The following is a 15,169-nucleotide window of genomic DNA, read 5'->3' as shown; positions in this document are numbered from 1 at the left end:
CGTTACCAGACTAATGCTTGGAGGTTTCTTTAAGCTTAGATCTAAATGTGTCTGGTCCAATTTACACACAGGACCAAATGGCTTGACAGTCTCAGAAGCCCACAGTGGAACTGCAGTCTTGCTCGAACACTGTCTTTTTCAAAGAGTAGTTACCTGGAACCCTAGATGTGGGTAGAGACAAGAACAGCAGTGTGCGGATAGGAGAGGGGTGTCTCTCATTGACGGGCCAGGCACCAGGGCTGGCAGGCACACGGATTGGGTATTGGATATGGAGGTCCTTACCTGCAAGGGGAATCCAGAGCAGAAAATGATGGCAGGAAAGCATTTGACTGAGCTGGTACTTAAATAACGGATGCCAAATCTCCGTTCCCTTTTGTAGGTGTTATTTGTGTTCCATTGTTTTCCTTAATTACCGCTCTCTGGAAATATGAAGCACAAGGATAAATTTACCGTTGAACTCTGTGAGGTATGATAAAGATTTCCCTTGGAGCAGGCACTTTATACCTTTCCCAGTTTGGGCCCATAAACATTTTGCAGTGAGCGGAGGTGCAGATACCTTCACACTTCAGCCCACTGGCAGTGCCTTTAGGGCGTTTGCGAAGGGTACTCAAGAGCTGCTACCTTTCACGAACGTCTTGAATGTACTCACAAGGGCTCACTGAGCAGAGGTTGAAAGCTGCTCGCTTACTGCTTTAAGATCACCTAAGGGCCTGTTTCCTGTAGAAGGGTTGGGTTGGGTTAGGTTATGCTGGATCAGGTGAGGTTAGAGAGAGCTCCTTACTGTTACAGGCACAGAAAGGGATCACAAGATGTATTTTCCAGCATGTGTCTAAGCAGCTGATTGTCCTTCACTTGTCCTCCCTCTGGCAGCATAAGCAAGAGCGCACGAACTACACTGCTTTCACTACAGGACTGTTCTGCGTGGGAAGCGGGGGGGTCTTATTTTCCAGGTCTGCCCTGAGGCCCAGGGAAGAAGCCTTGCAGCTTCCTGCAGGGCTAAATGCCACATGGGAGCAATGCCTCTGCATCACTTGGCTGATGTCTCCCTGGACGTTCTTAGGTGTTTAGGCCAGCTCTGTGCAGGCTGCACAGACAGCACTCGGCGCACAGGCTGGCTCCGGCCCAGGGACCTGAAAGGAGAGAAGCATGCAAACCCCTCTCGTGCTGAGCTATGCGTTCCCCACCGCCTGCTGTCTAACCCCCCTCCCTGAGACTATGTAGGTCACTGTTGACATTGTTTTCCTCCGAGCCCCGTCTGCTCCTGTTTTACCACTTTGTTTGCAATTAGCCCGTACTTTTGTAATTGACCCAAATAAGCCTGTTTGTTTCATTCCCCTTCATCCCATGCCTTATGTTTCCAGAGAGCAGTAATTACAGAGAACAATGCAGCACAAATATCTTCTGCAAGCCCAAAGCAGGCAGTGCCCTGGCTGGAATTAGTCTTGCTCTTGGTGTTCCTCAGCAAGCTGACACTGTAAGCCACAACTCAGCCAGCTTTGGGTTTTAACCCTGAGAAAAATGATGGCATGACACATCTTACAGCTTGAATGTGCTGTACAGCTGTCTGGCCTACATAGATGCCTTTTATTATTACTACTGTTAGCAAAATTAAAGAACTACAGCAAAACTGTAAGCGAGCAAGCAAAAATGAAAGTCCCTCTGATGACAAGTGATGTCAAAGCATTATATTGCAAGCCATGAAATCCACTTATGTATTGTAGAGGGATTTTTAAAGGACCGAGGACATATGCTAACATTGTCCGGGTTGGACAACCCAGGCCTGTTAGTTAAAGCTGCAGAGCAACTTTAAATTGTCTTGGGAACAAGCAGGGTGAGAAAGAAAAGAAGCTATGCACGAACAAGAAGCCAGGTGCAGAGCAAGTCCTGGGAACCGCGAAATCAACACACTCTCATCGGCACACTCTGATCAGGCGCCTGCAGCGTGCCCACCAGTCAGCGATGCGGACGCCCGCGTGACCAGAGACTCTTACCCAATCACCTGTGTGTAAAGTCGGGTGAGCGGTCGGTTTAAGTTATAAATATGACCTGTTTGTTTAATAAAGGGAGCGCGGCATGTAGCCATGTTGGTGTGATTGTCATGACTTGGCCGACTCTCCACAGGGGACCCTCTTCGATGTATATTGGTTTTCGCAGCTGCTTGCTATGTCTCCTGCAATCACACTTAGTGTGTTGATGATGTTCTGAATTTCTTCTCATGTCACAGCCCTGCCCTCCACGTTAGGGCTCATGTATGAATGCTGGAAAATCAAATGAAATGTAGCATCCAAGTTACCTCTCTCTTTCTTTCTTGTTGTTGAGCAACACTTGGCTGGCCAGGTTTCAAGCACTGCCTTTTGCCTCAGTTTCCCCATCTGCTCTCATGAAGTCCTGCCTGGAGGGTCACCTCTCATGAATGTTCCCTTTACTTGATTGGTTTTTTGCCTTTCACGTCCTTAAAAACAAAAAGCAAAGGTCGAAATGAAACCTTGCAAGAGAGTTTTTCCAAAACTTCCTGCTGTGTCCTAGACCCTCCTGCAGAGGTGTTCTGCTGCTTCCTACTGGGGTGCCCACCTCTGCGTCCCCCTCCTGCAGCAGGCAGGGCTGTGTTCGAGTCTGTACGTTGCGTTGGTACAGAGGGCAGTACAGAGGCCCCAAGGGGTTGTTACAGAGCCTGGGGAGGGCCTAGCATTGTGCCATCCATCCCTGAGCTGCAAGCTCCGTCCTCTCACCTCAGAGATGCTGAAATGGGGCACAGGGGCTGAAATGCAAACTACATTTCATGCTGTTCAGAAACCAAGTACCAGAAAAGCTGGCGTGGCATCTATTTGTGTTTTTCCAGACCCATTGCCAGTACCCTGCCCAGCCCTACCTAGAACTATGCAGTTTATGTCAGTCCCTTCACTTGTGCTTGGTCCTCTAGAGAGGCCCTCTGACTTTGGTAGGTGTCTGAGGCAAAGCACAGCTCCGTCCCAGAGGAGTCTCTGGCCAGAAAGCAGAGAGATGGCATGGAGATAGGCACAAAACAAGCTGTGGCATTTGGCTGTGGAGCTGGGGTTTCCCAATGAGCCTAAATCTGGTACCCAGCTCCAACTGCATTTCCTTGGGAAGCAGGGCTGCAAATTACCATAAGCCCCTTTTAGAATCCCCATCAGCTCGACCCCTGGCTCATTGACGCAGACTTTGAGAGCTATGTTTCCCCCTTCCTCTGGGTTGTGGGATTCACCATGCAGAACAAAATCTGACCTTTCCACTACCCATGGCAACCGTAATTCAATTAAACAGGACAAACCTTGGGCAGCAGTTGCCCTCAGGACACAGTATACTAAATATGATACAAGCAGGAGAAGAGTGAAACACAACACTCACGAAACAATCTCGTCAAAAGGGACTTGGCAAGTGGGTGCCCTTCAGGACAAGGGCACGCACAAACACACACGTGCTCGCCTTTCTTTAGGCCAGTACACTTTACACAGATGATGACAAATGGGAAGAACTGGGATTAATGGCAACATCTGCGTGCGCGCAAGTCTATGTGAAGAGCAGTCGAGCGCATATTTAACTTGTACGTACGGATGCGTTTGTTCCTGTTGCTAATGTGCAAATACTGTTCTGCCTAGGGATGCTTTCCTAAAGCAGTGCCAATGTGGGCAAAAAACAAATGTCAAATACAAGAAAACACAGTGAATTAGTCATCTGGCAAGACGACTGACTGAAAGAGAGGGAAATATAAAACCATAGCCAGACCTTAAGTGCACAGGAGAAACTCTAGGTGTCATGGTGATGGACATGGCATCAAAAACCCCAGCAGATAAGAGCATGCAAGATAGTGGCGTGGCCTGAGCTAGTATGTTCATGAGTATTGAAGCGAGGTGTAATAGCCTCGCAGACAGGGAAAGAAATTGAAGTGGAAGGGAAAATCTTCCGGGTAGACTCAAGGTGGTGAAAAATAGAGAACATGATGAATAAATACGAAAAACACAGCAGACCCAAATATTACTCCAGAATGACTGGAATTAGGAAGGCTGAAAGGCTGGTAGTAACAGCCTAGAAATGTTGCTCAGGGAGGTGGCACCATCTCCATCCCTTGAGTTTTTTAAGTCCTGGCTGGGGAAAGCCCTGAGTAACCTGGTTTGGTCTCGTGGCTGACCCTGCCCTGAGCAGGAGACAAGGCTACAGATCTCCAGAGGTCAGTTCCCACCTGAATTTTCCTATGATCCTACAAGTACCTAAACCTGGCATACAGATAAGGCAACTACTGACATTGCCATGACAACAAACTGGGTTTATGCTGGCGTTGCAGCTTCCTGCAAAGAGGAGAGTCACATTTCCTTCAGCAAAATGTTCACAAAAAACTAGCGAGATTTATAGCACTAGACTCGTTCAAGCTTTATTTTCAATCTGATGAAAGAATTAATAGGTTATCAGCTCGTTACACAGTTCATTTCTGCTTCTGTTTCATTATTATTTTTTTTAAGATAGAGGGGAGAAAATTACATGCAATCTTGCAAAAAGAAGATAATTACATCCTCCCCCTTGGGGAGACAACCAAAGTGGCTTCAGCTAATTCTCCCAGCGCCGGGGGGGAAGGCAGCCCGTCAGCAGCCGGGGCCAGCCGCGTGTGGCTCATCACAGCCAACCCAGCACCATAAAACATACTCCTTCAACATTTGCCCTGTCATCCTCCTAAGTAAAAACACATGAAGCAAAACGTTTCCAACGCTTTGCTCAAATACTGTAAATGAAATCGCAATGGTGGTAATTGAGAGTTGAAAAGAGGCAACTCCTAGGCAGCAGCACTCCTGTGGCACAGTGTCACCCACCCGGGGAGCAGTGTCAGGGACCCACCACCTGCAGTGGGCCGTGACTGGCGGGAGCGCTGCACTCACCTGCTCCTAAGTGCCTACGGGCAGGGGATGGGATGTGTGAGCCTGCCACCGCCACCACAGCTTCTGCCCTGCCAAATGCCTGCTGGGGAGCCCGGGGGCACGAGCACCACGCAGCTGCAGCCACGGCTCCCACGGCAAGAGCTCTGCTGTCTGCTCTGCCTGCCTCACACCCGGTGCCGGCTGCACATGGAGCAGCTCCGGAGGCAAAGGAGCGCTTGATTTCCTGCACGCTTTCCACTTGCACAGCCTGCCTCCCAGCTGGAGCCAAGGAACTGGCCCCCTGGGACCCACCTTCAGCCAGGAATAACTTCTGACTTGAGGCGATTTTCGTAGGTCACCAAAGCCTCTGGCTTTTCCCTTTGGCAGTTGTGTCTCTCTTCCTCTCCCTATGAAAATCAAGTTTTCTTTCAAACATGAATGTGCCCCTTGTAAACTGATCTGCAATATAATTATTTTCTCCCTTGCTCAGCAAAGTTTGTGAAACTGGACATTTTCCTCCATCAAAGCCAGACAATGAGGCCTTGTCTATGCTGGAGCACGGTAGTAAACAATTCCCACTGTGGCTGCCATCAGTTCAACTCGCCTGGTGGGAGCCATTTATTAAAATTTCTTCCTGGAGACTAAGCCTCATGGTTCAAGTTGATTGCCCCATATGTCAGAGTCACAAAACATTTGTGGGGTGAGATTCTGCAGGAAGATGTGTCTTTTTTTCTTTTTTTGTTGCCACGGATATTCAAAAGCTGAGGAAGCAAGCTTAAAGCTTTAAAAGGCGGCCATGAGCTGAAAAGGCTGCTTGAGGCATTTTTTAAAACCAGAGTCACCGTAACCTTTAAGTGAGAGCAGTGGTCGAGGAGCAGGAGTTAATCATTCCTGTTGCAAAAGATTTGCAGGCGCCTCCTTTTTCCGTCATGCTTTTGCAGCCAGTCACCTCAACGCAAGCTGTAGCGCAATCACATCAGATCTAAATCATTTTAAAAAAAGCATCAAAAGCAGGAAAAGTCCCCCTGCTGTTATCCACCTCGTACACGGAAACATTCACGTATGCTTGAACTTGGCTGAAGCTTGGCCCATCCAAATTTGTCCAGCCCCATAACCTGTCCCAGGCCCTCAGGGAAGGGCGAGGGGCCGTCAGCGGGCCCCACCGCCGCCTCCCCCGTGCCCCGGACCCAGCAAAGCCCCAGCCAAGCAGGCAGCTGCCCCTCACCCCACATCTGGGGGGCACATTCTGTGGGGGCTTCCCACGGCTGCCCGCGCCGGAGGGACCTTGTCCAGGCGCTGCTGCCTTTACACAGCCGAGCATACGGAACGTGGCTCCACCCAGGCCCCACAGGGACACTCATAGTTTATCGAATCGTGTTTTACTCCAGCTGCATAACGTTTTATAGTAAAGTCCTGGTCCAGCACGTCTCAGACATCAGGCGCAGCATGAGCCAACACATTCTCAGAGCCCAGCGCTGCCAGTGACTCAGGCTTAGGCACGGACGAGGCTGCCTGGCCGAGAGCTGTGCTCCAGCACGGGGAGGGCTGAGGGCTGCGGACGGCGCAGCTTCATCTCTGCAAAGCCACAAGCAGCTCCCGCGCGAAGGGGTGTCTGTAGCTGCGGCTTACCCAAACGGCTCTGGGCTTCGCCCGGTACAGACAGAAACCGGACATCTGCTCACCGCTGGGTTCTTCCTTCAGGAGAAAAGCAACTCGGCAAGGAATTGCAGATCCCCTCAAAACTTTTATCGTTGCTTTAGGACACCTCAGGCTGGAAGATGCGTGACTAGGAGAGCACAACTGGCAATCCCTCATCGCGCAGAGGGCAGGGTGAGCCAGTGGGAAGCAGCAGGCTCACTGCGACGCTGCTGCCCGGCCGAGCCCTGGCTGCACAGATACCACCCGCGGGGGGAGAGGTGTGCGGGTGCTGGTTGCAGGGTAAAGCACGATAGGCAGCACTCAGAGGGAACCAGGATACAGCTGGAGAGACACGGCACACGTCTGGGCTGGTGCTATCAGTCTGCTGTTCGCAACTTAGTGGGTACTGGACCTCCACTCACTGGGACCAGCAGGACTGTGCTGTACCCTCTCGTGCTGGGAGGCTGCCCCAGTCTCTCCCTCAGAAGAGAAGGCCCAGCACTGGCGTACCAGTTGACCTTGAGCCAGAAGGCGAGTGCAGCCACAGGCCTGGGCTGTGCAGCGCTGCTCTGCGTGCACCACAGCAGGCCAGGGTGGGTGCGGGGAGCAGCAGGGGCTGAGCCCTTTCCCTTATGCAGAAGATGGGGACTCAGAGGTGCCGGCCCGAGCAGGCAGAAAGACTAGTGGAAGAAGGGGAGAAAGAAGAGTACATGTCCCTCAGGCCAAGAGCAGCTTGTGCAGCTCCTACAACAGGGTCTGGCACTCAGGGCACTGCGGAGGCACCGAGACGGGTGGTGCAAGAGCTGGCGGCAGCTTCCCTGCTGGCTTCTGCCAAAGTACCCCAATGCCTCCAGCACCGAACCACCCTCCTCCTCCTGCTGCTGCAGGAGACCCCGGCCAGGCGTTCAGCCAGAGGCTACGGCTGCAAGCGCTGCTGCAACACCATTCTCAGTCCTCAGGAGGAACAACGTGCCCTGTCCTAAAAACAGCTGTAAAAAACTGCTACTGTCCTGCCAATAGACCTGTTAATCAGAACAACCAAGTAGCTACAAATCAAGCAAGTCTTCATCGTCTTGTCGTGATGCAGAAGGTCCAGGGGAATGGGGGCGGGGTGTCGTCGGTCAACTGGTCCCCACGGCCTGAAAACACACCATGCCTTTTCAGAAACCAGTGAGCTTTTGTCATACGTTCATCCTCCCGTTTCATATTTTATGTAGATTGGGTACAGCACAGTTTAAAAAACTAACTCTGGCCTCTGTTGTAGCCAGCTGGTGACAGCACCGGGCTTATTTAACATTTTTTTCTGCAATCACAGACGACTGGACCCTGGAGTCCAGGGATCCAAGGCCCCGTTTCCAGGCCCTTTAGCACCTCGGCAGCGGAACGTTCCGTCGGGCTGCGGGCTGGGGAGCCCCGCTGCTGCGGGCCGGCGCTGCGCAGAGCCCGGTGCCCGCGGGGGAGCCGGGCCCGCAGCCGCCCGGTGCTCGGTGCCGAGGGCTCGGCGCGGGGAAGGGCCCGGGAAGAGCCCGGGAGCCGGGCAGGCTGTTCACGGGGCCGTTGTGGACGGCGTTAAGCACAGCTGACAGCGGCTATCACCGCCAGGCGGCCGGTGTCCCGGCCCCGTTTCAGCCGCTGACGAACTGCCCGGGGCAGCCCGGAGCGCCCTCCCCGCCGTGTCGGGCGGGGGAACGGCGGGGCCCGGGGCCGCTGCCGCCCGCCGGAGGGAGGGAATCCAAACCCGGGGGGACAGGCCCGTCCCTCGCCCCCCAGCCGGTGCCAGCGACACCGCGAGCGCTTGGCCTGGGGACCCTGCCCGTCCCCGTCCGCAGGGGGCCGGCGGCTGCCACCCCCCGCGCCCAGGAGCCGAAGCAGCTCCGAGGGAATCGCCTCCAGCTCCGAGTCCCTCCGGTCTGATGCCCGGTATCCGCCTTTCACCGGGGGAGCGCCGGGGCCGGCGGCCGTAACTCGGGGGCAGCGGAGCCACGGGGGAGCGGCCGCCGGGGGCGGGGGGAGGGGCAGGGCAGCCGGCTTGTGCCCCGACCCCGGCACCCACCGGCAGCCAGCGGCTGCTGGGTGCCCAGGTGGGCTACTGACTGCCAGCCCCGGGGGCGCCCAGGCGGGCTACTGGCGGCCCCGGGGGCTGGCCGGCACGGGGCCCGCTCCTGGCACGCTGCAGGCCCGGTGGCTACAAGGCCCGGGGCCGAGGGGCTTCCCGGCGGCGCAGCCCACCGAGCCCAGGTGGCCAAGCACAGGCTGCGCCTTCCTCTTCCTCAGGAAAGGACGCCCGGGCAAGCGGAGGCCCCGCACCTCCCACGGGCACCGTTCCGTTCCAAAACGCAAGGGGGGCACCGCCGCGGGCATGGCCCCTGCCACGGGCCCCGGCTCCGAGAGCCCCCGGCGGGGTCGCGGCCGAGGCAGGGCTCCGCTGCACGAACAGCCAAGCCGACCGCAGCGCCCGCCTTCCCCGTCCGCAGCAGCAGTTAAAAAGACAGATGACACACCGAGCCTGAGCGATCAGATGGCGCCACAATTCCTCCACTGTCAATATGATCCCAAATGACAGTAATTAGATTCTATTCATCCTAATTATGGACAAACTGGGCCTCTGCACACCTTCCTGGGTTGCATTTATGGACCCCAATCTGGCCTTAAGATCACTTGCCACAAAGACTCCCTGTGAATTTTTTCATCGCCAACTGGTCAACTGAGCTTGTTTGTACCGTCACCTGTGTTTCCAAGAGCACAATGGATGTGCTGGAAAACGCACACCCCCAGCACAGGTCATCACGGGACCCCGCTGGCAAGTCCTTTCCATTGCAAGCCTGACTGGATGTACCTTACACTTATGTTCCTCTCTATTCCGAAAAGGAACTTTACCCCTTAAAATGAGGGGTCACGGGATGAGGCCTTGCTGAAGGGTTTAATCAGCAGTTTTCAGAAATACATTACCTGACTGCATTGCCCGTTTCCCGTTTTCACTCGTTCTTTCCTGTGAGATGATCTTCCTCTTAAAATAAAACAGATAATTCTGCAACACCTCCTTTCCAGCCCATCACTTACCCTCGTGTGTAACTTTCTCATTGTATTTTCTTTTCCCAGCTCTGCAAGTCGACCTTGGCTCATCTGTAGACAACATAAGAAAACCCCAAACAAATCAAAAACCACATAGCAAGTGTGTTATCTTCCATTTAATGGGTACAGAAGCAATAGGTAGGCGAGTTGTTACAGGCATTTTATCTGTTTCTTCTAAAAAAAGCATCTCCTCTGACACTTCACTGGGCAACAGATCCTCAGACCTGCTCCCCTAGCAGCTGTGCGTACAGCCCCGCGGAAGGGAACGATACAAAGGATTAACCTAAGTTGGGGTTGGGGCAGGGAGGGTGGAGAGCGATTTTATGCGGGCCGATTTTATGTGGGCTTAGTCTTCAGCCATCGGTTTTTTTCTTGTTAGGCCACGACGGGATGTTAACCGCCCTGGCTGCGTGCTCAGGATGCGCTTTGGTGAAAACAAAGCCCCTTTGGTACCTGTTCTGTGTTTCGCAGCCACAATCCCTTCTTACAGCAGGTAACGTTTCCTGCGTCCGGCTCAGGACTGACAAGAGAAATCTCCTCCCTGCGGTCCCGATGCCTCGAACCAACCCCCAGATGCCTGCCTTGCCAAGACTTCTGCCTCAGAGCACAGGCGTGTGTCACTCGCTCAGGTCCAATGCCACGTGTCACCGGCAGCACACCACCGCGCCATTTCTGCGCCCTCTCCCTCCCTGTAATAAACTTGCAAAGCCAGTTTCTAGTCGACCTCAGTTGGTTTATTTTAGTTTTACACTTTGTCCCTCACATATAGTTATTTGAGTCCTGTACTGTTAAGATTTCTACAAAAATATCAATTTTTCAAAAGCAGAAAAGAGGGAAAGATATATTTTAATATATAAAAGGAAAAAAGCTAAATCTGACATTTCATTATATTCTTAAAAACATTCCAGTCTATTTACAGATGTGTAAAAAACAAAGAAAATCTCCGGGTCTCTTGGTCTAGTGAAAACGTGCGCCTTGCAGGGGTTTCCTTTCTTCTCCTCATTCTAAAGTCTTCTCATTACACGTCACACTCTCGCATTATTGCCTCAAAAGACAGCATAGGTATTTTTTGAAAAGTATGTTCAACACCAGTGGGAGCTTGAGGGAGGAGCGAAAAAGGAGTCAGCGTTTAAACTCAAAGCAAAAAAATCAAGCTGCGGACATGAGACGGTGGAACAAGGGGAGCAAAGACGAGGCGCTTTGTTGCCTGGCAGAACCCATCACAGACCCCTCCCAGAACCGCACCAACTACCGCTTTTTGCGGCCAAATGTGGTGTCTGTTCGTAGTTAATTCAGTAATCACATTCAGGAACCAAACGTTTTTGCTGCCAGCGTTACACAGTACGTTTCTACTGCAGTCAAATTCTTCACTGCCCAGTGCCAAACAGTAAACACATCCAGGCATTTTCCACTACCTTGATAATGGGCAAATACTCAAAAGTACAGCATTTATTTTAGATAATGTTCGAATGGTTTTCACGTTACAGCGCTTTCTCTGTCCCACAAAGTATGCAAAGCACACGTGCTTCTTTAAAAAAGCTACTCGGGTACGATTAGCGCACAATTCCGTACTTAAAATCAGCCATTTGGAACCACAGAAGGATGAGGTGCAGAAAGAAAGGTCAGGGATTAGGAATCTGAACAGCATCGCAGCACCGTTCCGGCTGCTGTTTCACACGTAGGAGGAACACAATCTACTGGTCGAACACGGGGCCGTAGGTATTAAAATGAGCAACTTCAGCCTATCAGAAATGCTCAGAACCAGATTTCCCAGATAAATGAATTTAAATCTGATGCAGTGCTACTAAACTCGTTCAGTTACTCCAGATTTCCACTGGTTTAAGATAAGGTTAAAATTCTTTGATAATAAGCCACGCATGTCTAAATACTTGATTCATGTTGTGAATTCCTTTTTCTAAGGCATTCACTGACAACCATACGACCCTGCAGGACACTCATGGTGACCTGTACTCCCCTTTTCCAAATCACGAATGGAGGACTTGCATCAAATATTAAACCAGTAAATACGCAAAAGGCAATGAACACGACTGCTTTAAAACACGCCATTCAGAATGGCCAGGTGAGGAACCTTTTGGACGTGGGCTCTGGAGTAACTGTACGCAAACCCAGCTTGAAGGGCTTCTCCCCTCTGCAGCACGGTATCATAAAACAGACGAGGAAACACCCCAGGTGTGTGTATCCCCTGACGGATCCCACCCAGACAGACCCAGAACACGCGGCTCACTGAACAGGCCGCGCAGCCGTGCTGCGCACAAACGCTGCTCCCCCCGCGTGGCAGAACCCCCCTCGCAACACCCGCGCAGCCTCCGCGCTGGAGAGAGCAAATTCCTGCGTTACTGCCAGAGATGAGGGATCTGGGGGGTGGGCACCCAGCTGCCGTTGCTGGAACAGTAAGACAGGGGATTACATTCCTAACATAAATCGAAATGCACCACCCACCAAATTCTATGTCATTTTCATGGCGACGTGTTTTACCTTTTCGGAGCAGTTAAGAAGCCCCTCAAGCGCACCATAAATCATATTTACAAACTCGATAGGAAAAAGATTGTGTATACACTCATTAACAAATCATCTCTCCTAGGCTGAAAATTTAATTTCTCAAGAAAACTATGAAAACAAAAGTTGTGTACAAAAATATAAATATCTTTACAGTCTGCAGGCCCTTCACATCCAACAGCTGAACGGTGAAGAGTATCTACAGGTTATTGAGTAAGCAGTGGCAGAGAAGAATAAAAAATACATCTTGTGATTCAATACTGCCCTATTTCCCTGGTAATGAGCATTTTTGTTGACTTTTTTTGCTATACACAACTTGTGCAAATGCAGTGAGAAACCTCTGAGTACCTTTCCTGAATTTATAAAGAAATGGAAGGTTTGGAAAGATATTCACATATTTTCATATGTACATTCACATATACACCTCGCTCATTCACACTAGGCTACAACAGTCCTGAAAGCTGAAAGTGTTCTGTACTTTTACAAAGCAACGCTTCTTCCTATGAACATTCCTAGCCACCGAATACATCTCGGAGAACGACAGGAGGAAAGAAAACAAGAACTGGGAAAACACTCAAGCTATTTCAGCAATGTATTTAAAGACATAGCAACAGGGTGCCCAAATCTGCTTCTGCTCCTTGTGATTTTTCCTTCCTATGCATCAAAGGAGGGAGTATTCGTATAGGGGCAGGAGGTGACAGTGAGGGTTCTTTTTAGTAGTTTTATTAAAGTTAACATACTGCCCTACTTCTAATTACACTGGGAAACGGGATTCCCATGTAGTGAGTTATAGATGTTTATTAAAATCTTCTGTGCATAAGCTCCTAAAGAGAGTCTCTGCCAGAGAACTATCTAGCACCAAAGAACAAAACCTTTCCACTGCAGCCCTCTGCACAGTCTCAGGTTTCCCTCCCGCTGCTCTAGGTAACAAGTTTGAGCGTAACCGCAGTCTCATTTCTGCACATTCATCATGTTCTGCAAACACTAAAACCAGCGAATGTGAACAATCCCATTTCTGCATAGATAATTTGCCTGGTACAAAAACAAGTAATTCAGATTTTCCCCCCCAAACAAGACAGCTGCCTCCCTGCGGGGATGTGTGTGTGTGTCTCTTTCAACAGCCCAGATTTCTCAGTCCTTTGACAAACTATTTGTGTGAAGGACCCAATTTTGGAAGGATACCAGTGCCCAGCAATGGTTAAGGACCATCTTTGTTTTGTGAAGGGGAATGAGAACACCCAGAATACAACCGTGAGGTAAAAATGCATAAAGTTTCACAGCACTTATTTCTCAAGCTGGGGCCTGCCCTCAGATGAACAGAGTGCCGATGCCATACAGAAAACGAGCGCTGCAGACAAGGGAGGCTGCCGAACTCCAACACCGCTCCACATCTCCATTCCAGTCTCTGATAAAAAATAGATGCCTTTATTTGCTTGCTGAATTTGAAGGCAAGGTCCCAGCAGTATTCAGTTTCGTAACCACAGGTGCTAACATGGGCATCACTTTGTTATCCTGTCCGTCTTGAACAGTTGTGGATAACGAAGTTTTTGCCCCACTGGGTGCCAATTTTGCAACTACAGGCGCCAACAAGGGCATCACTTTATTACTCTGCCCTTCCGAGTCCACTGGCAGAGTTGCCACTTTCAATCCAAGCGGCGCCAGCTTGGGCATGGGCCTCCACAACGCGTCAGCACTACCGGCTTCTGGGTTAGTCTTCATCTGCAAAACCGGTGGAGTCACGTTACTGGCCTCTGCCAAGGTCGTGACGGTTTTGCCATTCCCGCCACTGGTTATGGCCAGGCTGGGAAGCGGATCCTTCATTTCGGTACCTATTACTATCTTTAAAACGTCTGCTTCAGATGAAGGCTCCCCAGAGTTCTTGTCCCCGTCAGTAAGGTCATCATCTGCCAGGTGCAGCAAGAGGGGACTTATAGAGCCACCACCCTCCGAAACTTCAGAAAGGTCCTTAAAACTGCCTCCCAGATGGCCAAATTGGAAGGCAGACCCATCTGCAGCACCGAGATCACTGGCTGCCCCCCGACGAGCCTCTGCATCCTCATGAGAGAATTCCGAGTTGAGGGTGCTGGGCAGTTCCGACATGGCTGAAGCATCGTCGTTCAGCTGCTGGTTGAGGAAGGCAATCTCATTGAGCAGTGACGTGAGGGTTTCATCGGTGTCATCGCTCTCCTCGATGCTGCTCAGTAACTCACTTGGATCCAGTTCTGCTTCCTCCATTGCGGATGCTACTTTCCTCAGTTCCACTTCTATCCGGGAATCCTTGATCTGCAGCTTGCGGAACGGCAGTTCTTTAGATTTTAATCTTTCCCCTGCGGAGTCACCGTCCTTCTTCCTGGCTTGGCTTCCTACAAAGTCACCGATGCAGAGCTTTTTGCCAAAGGACTCTGGAGGTTCCTTTGTGGATGACACGTTCCGGAGCTGTGGAAAGGCATCTTTATTTTCAAATAAAACTTTTGTGGGGCCTGTGGTATTTCTTCCATCTCCGCCGCTGTCTCCAGCACATGGTTTGGCTTTTTCTTCTGAAAGGACACTACCGCTCTTTCTACTTTCAAGGGGTGTTACAGCCAAGGATTTCTCGCAAGCCTGAGTACCTGCAGCTGTTGTTACATTAGAATTTTTGCTTCTGTTCAGGTTTAGACTCATGCTTCCCTCACCAGCCAGCGATGTTACGTTAACAATCTTGGGCATCATGAAGGAATCTTCGCTTTCTGCAAAACCAAACAAAGCAGCGTCTGTCAGGATCCACGTTAACTGCAAGGTAATTCCTAATTAAATATTATTTGCTCACACTTTCAGGTCTTCCTCACATAAGCTGCTATTCACAATTTAAACTGCTTACACAGTTTTGGTCAAGTGAAGCCTTAAAACACTAACAGCTTAACGTTCAACTTGCAGAACAAGAGCAAGCTCCACAGCCGCCACCCCAGAGCCACCCGCCCCGTCCCCCCTCCAGCAGGCAGGCACAAATGCCGCTAACTGTAACGCCTACAATGCAGCTGGGGACACACAAGGAAGTCAGACAAACACTATTTTCTCCCTTACTGTTTGGTTTTTTACGC

General features: G+C 51.1%; 1 protein-coding gene across 10 annotated transcripts in view; it reads right to left on the bottom strand.

Annotated features, from left to right (window-relative positions):
- Window positions 1–10,287: 10,287 nt before the first annotated feature.
- Window positions 10,288–15,169, bottom strand: part of MGA (MAX dimerization protein MGA) — a 63,817-nt gene continuing 58,935 nt past the window's right edge. For all 10 annotated transcript variants that reach the window (XM_055715119.1, XM_055715117.1, XM_055715118.1 and 7 more), the window contains one exon: window positions 10,288–14,818. In XM_055715119.1, the coding sequence (XP_055571094.1) occupies window positions 13,518–14,818 (1,301 nt within the window). In that variant the 3' untranslated portion in view covers window positions 10,288–13,517. The remainder of the gene's footprint in view (window positions 14,819–15,169) is intronic.

This window comes from Falco cherrug, chromosome 7, assembly GCF_023634085.1.
Source record: "Falco cherrug isolate bFalChe1 chromosome 7, bFalChe1.pri, whole genome shotgun sequence".
Taxonomy (NCBI): Eukaryota; Metazoa; Chordata; class Aves; order Falconiformes; family Falconidae; genus Falco; species Falco cherrug.
This window is presented reverse-complemented; position numbering and strand designations above follow the sequence as displayed.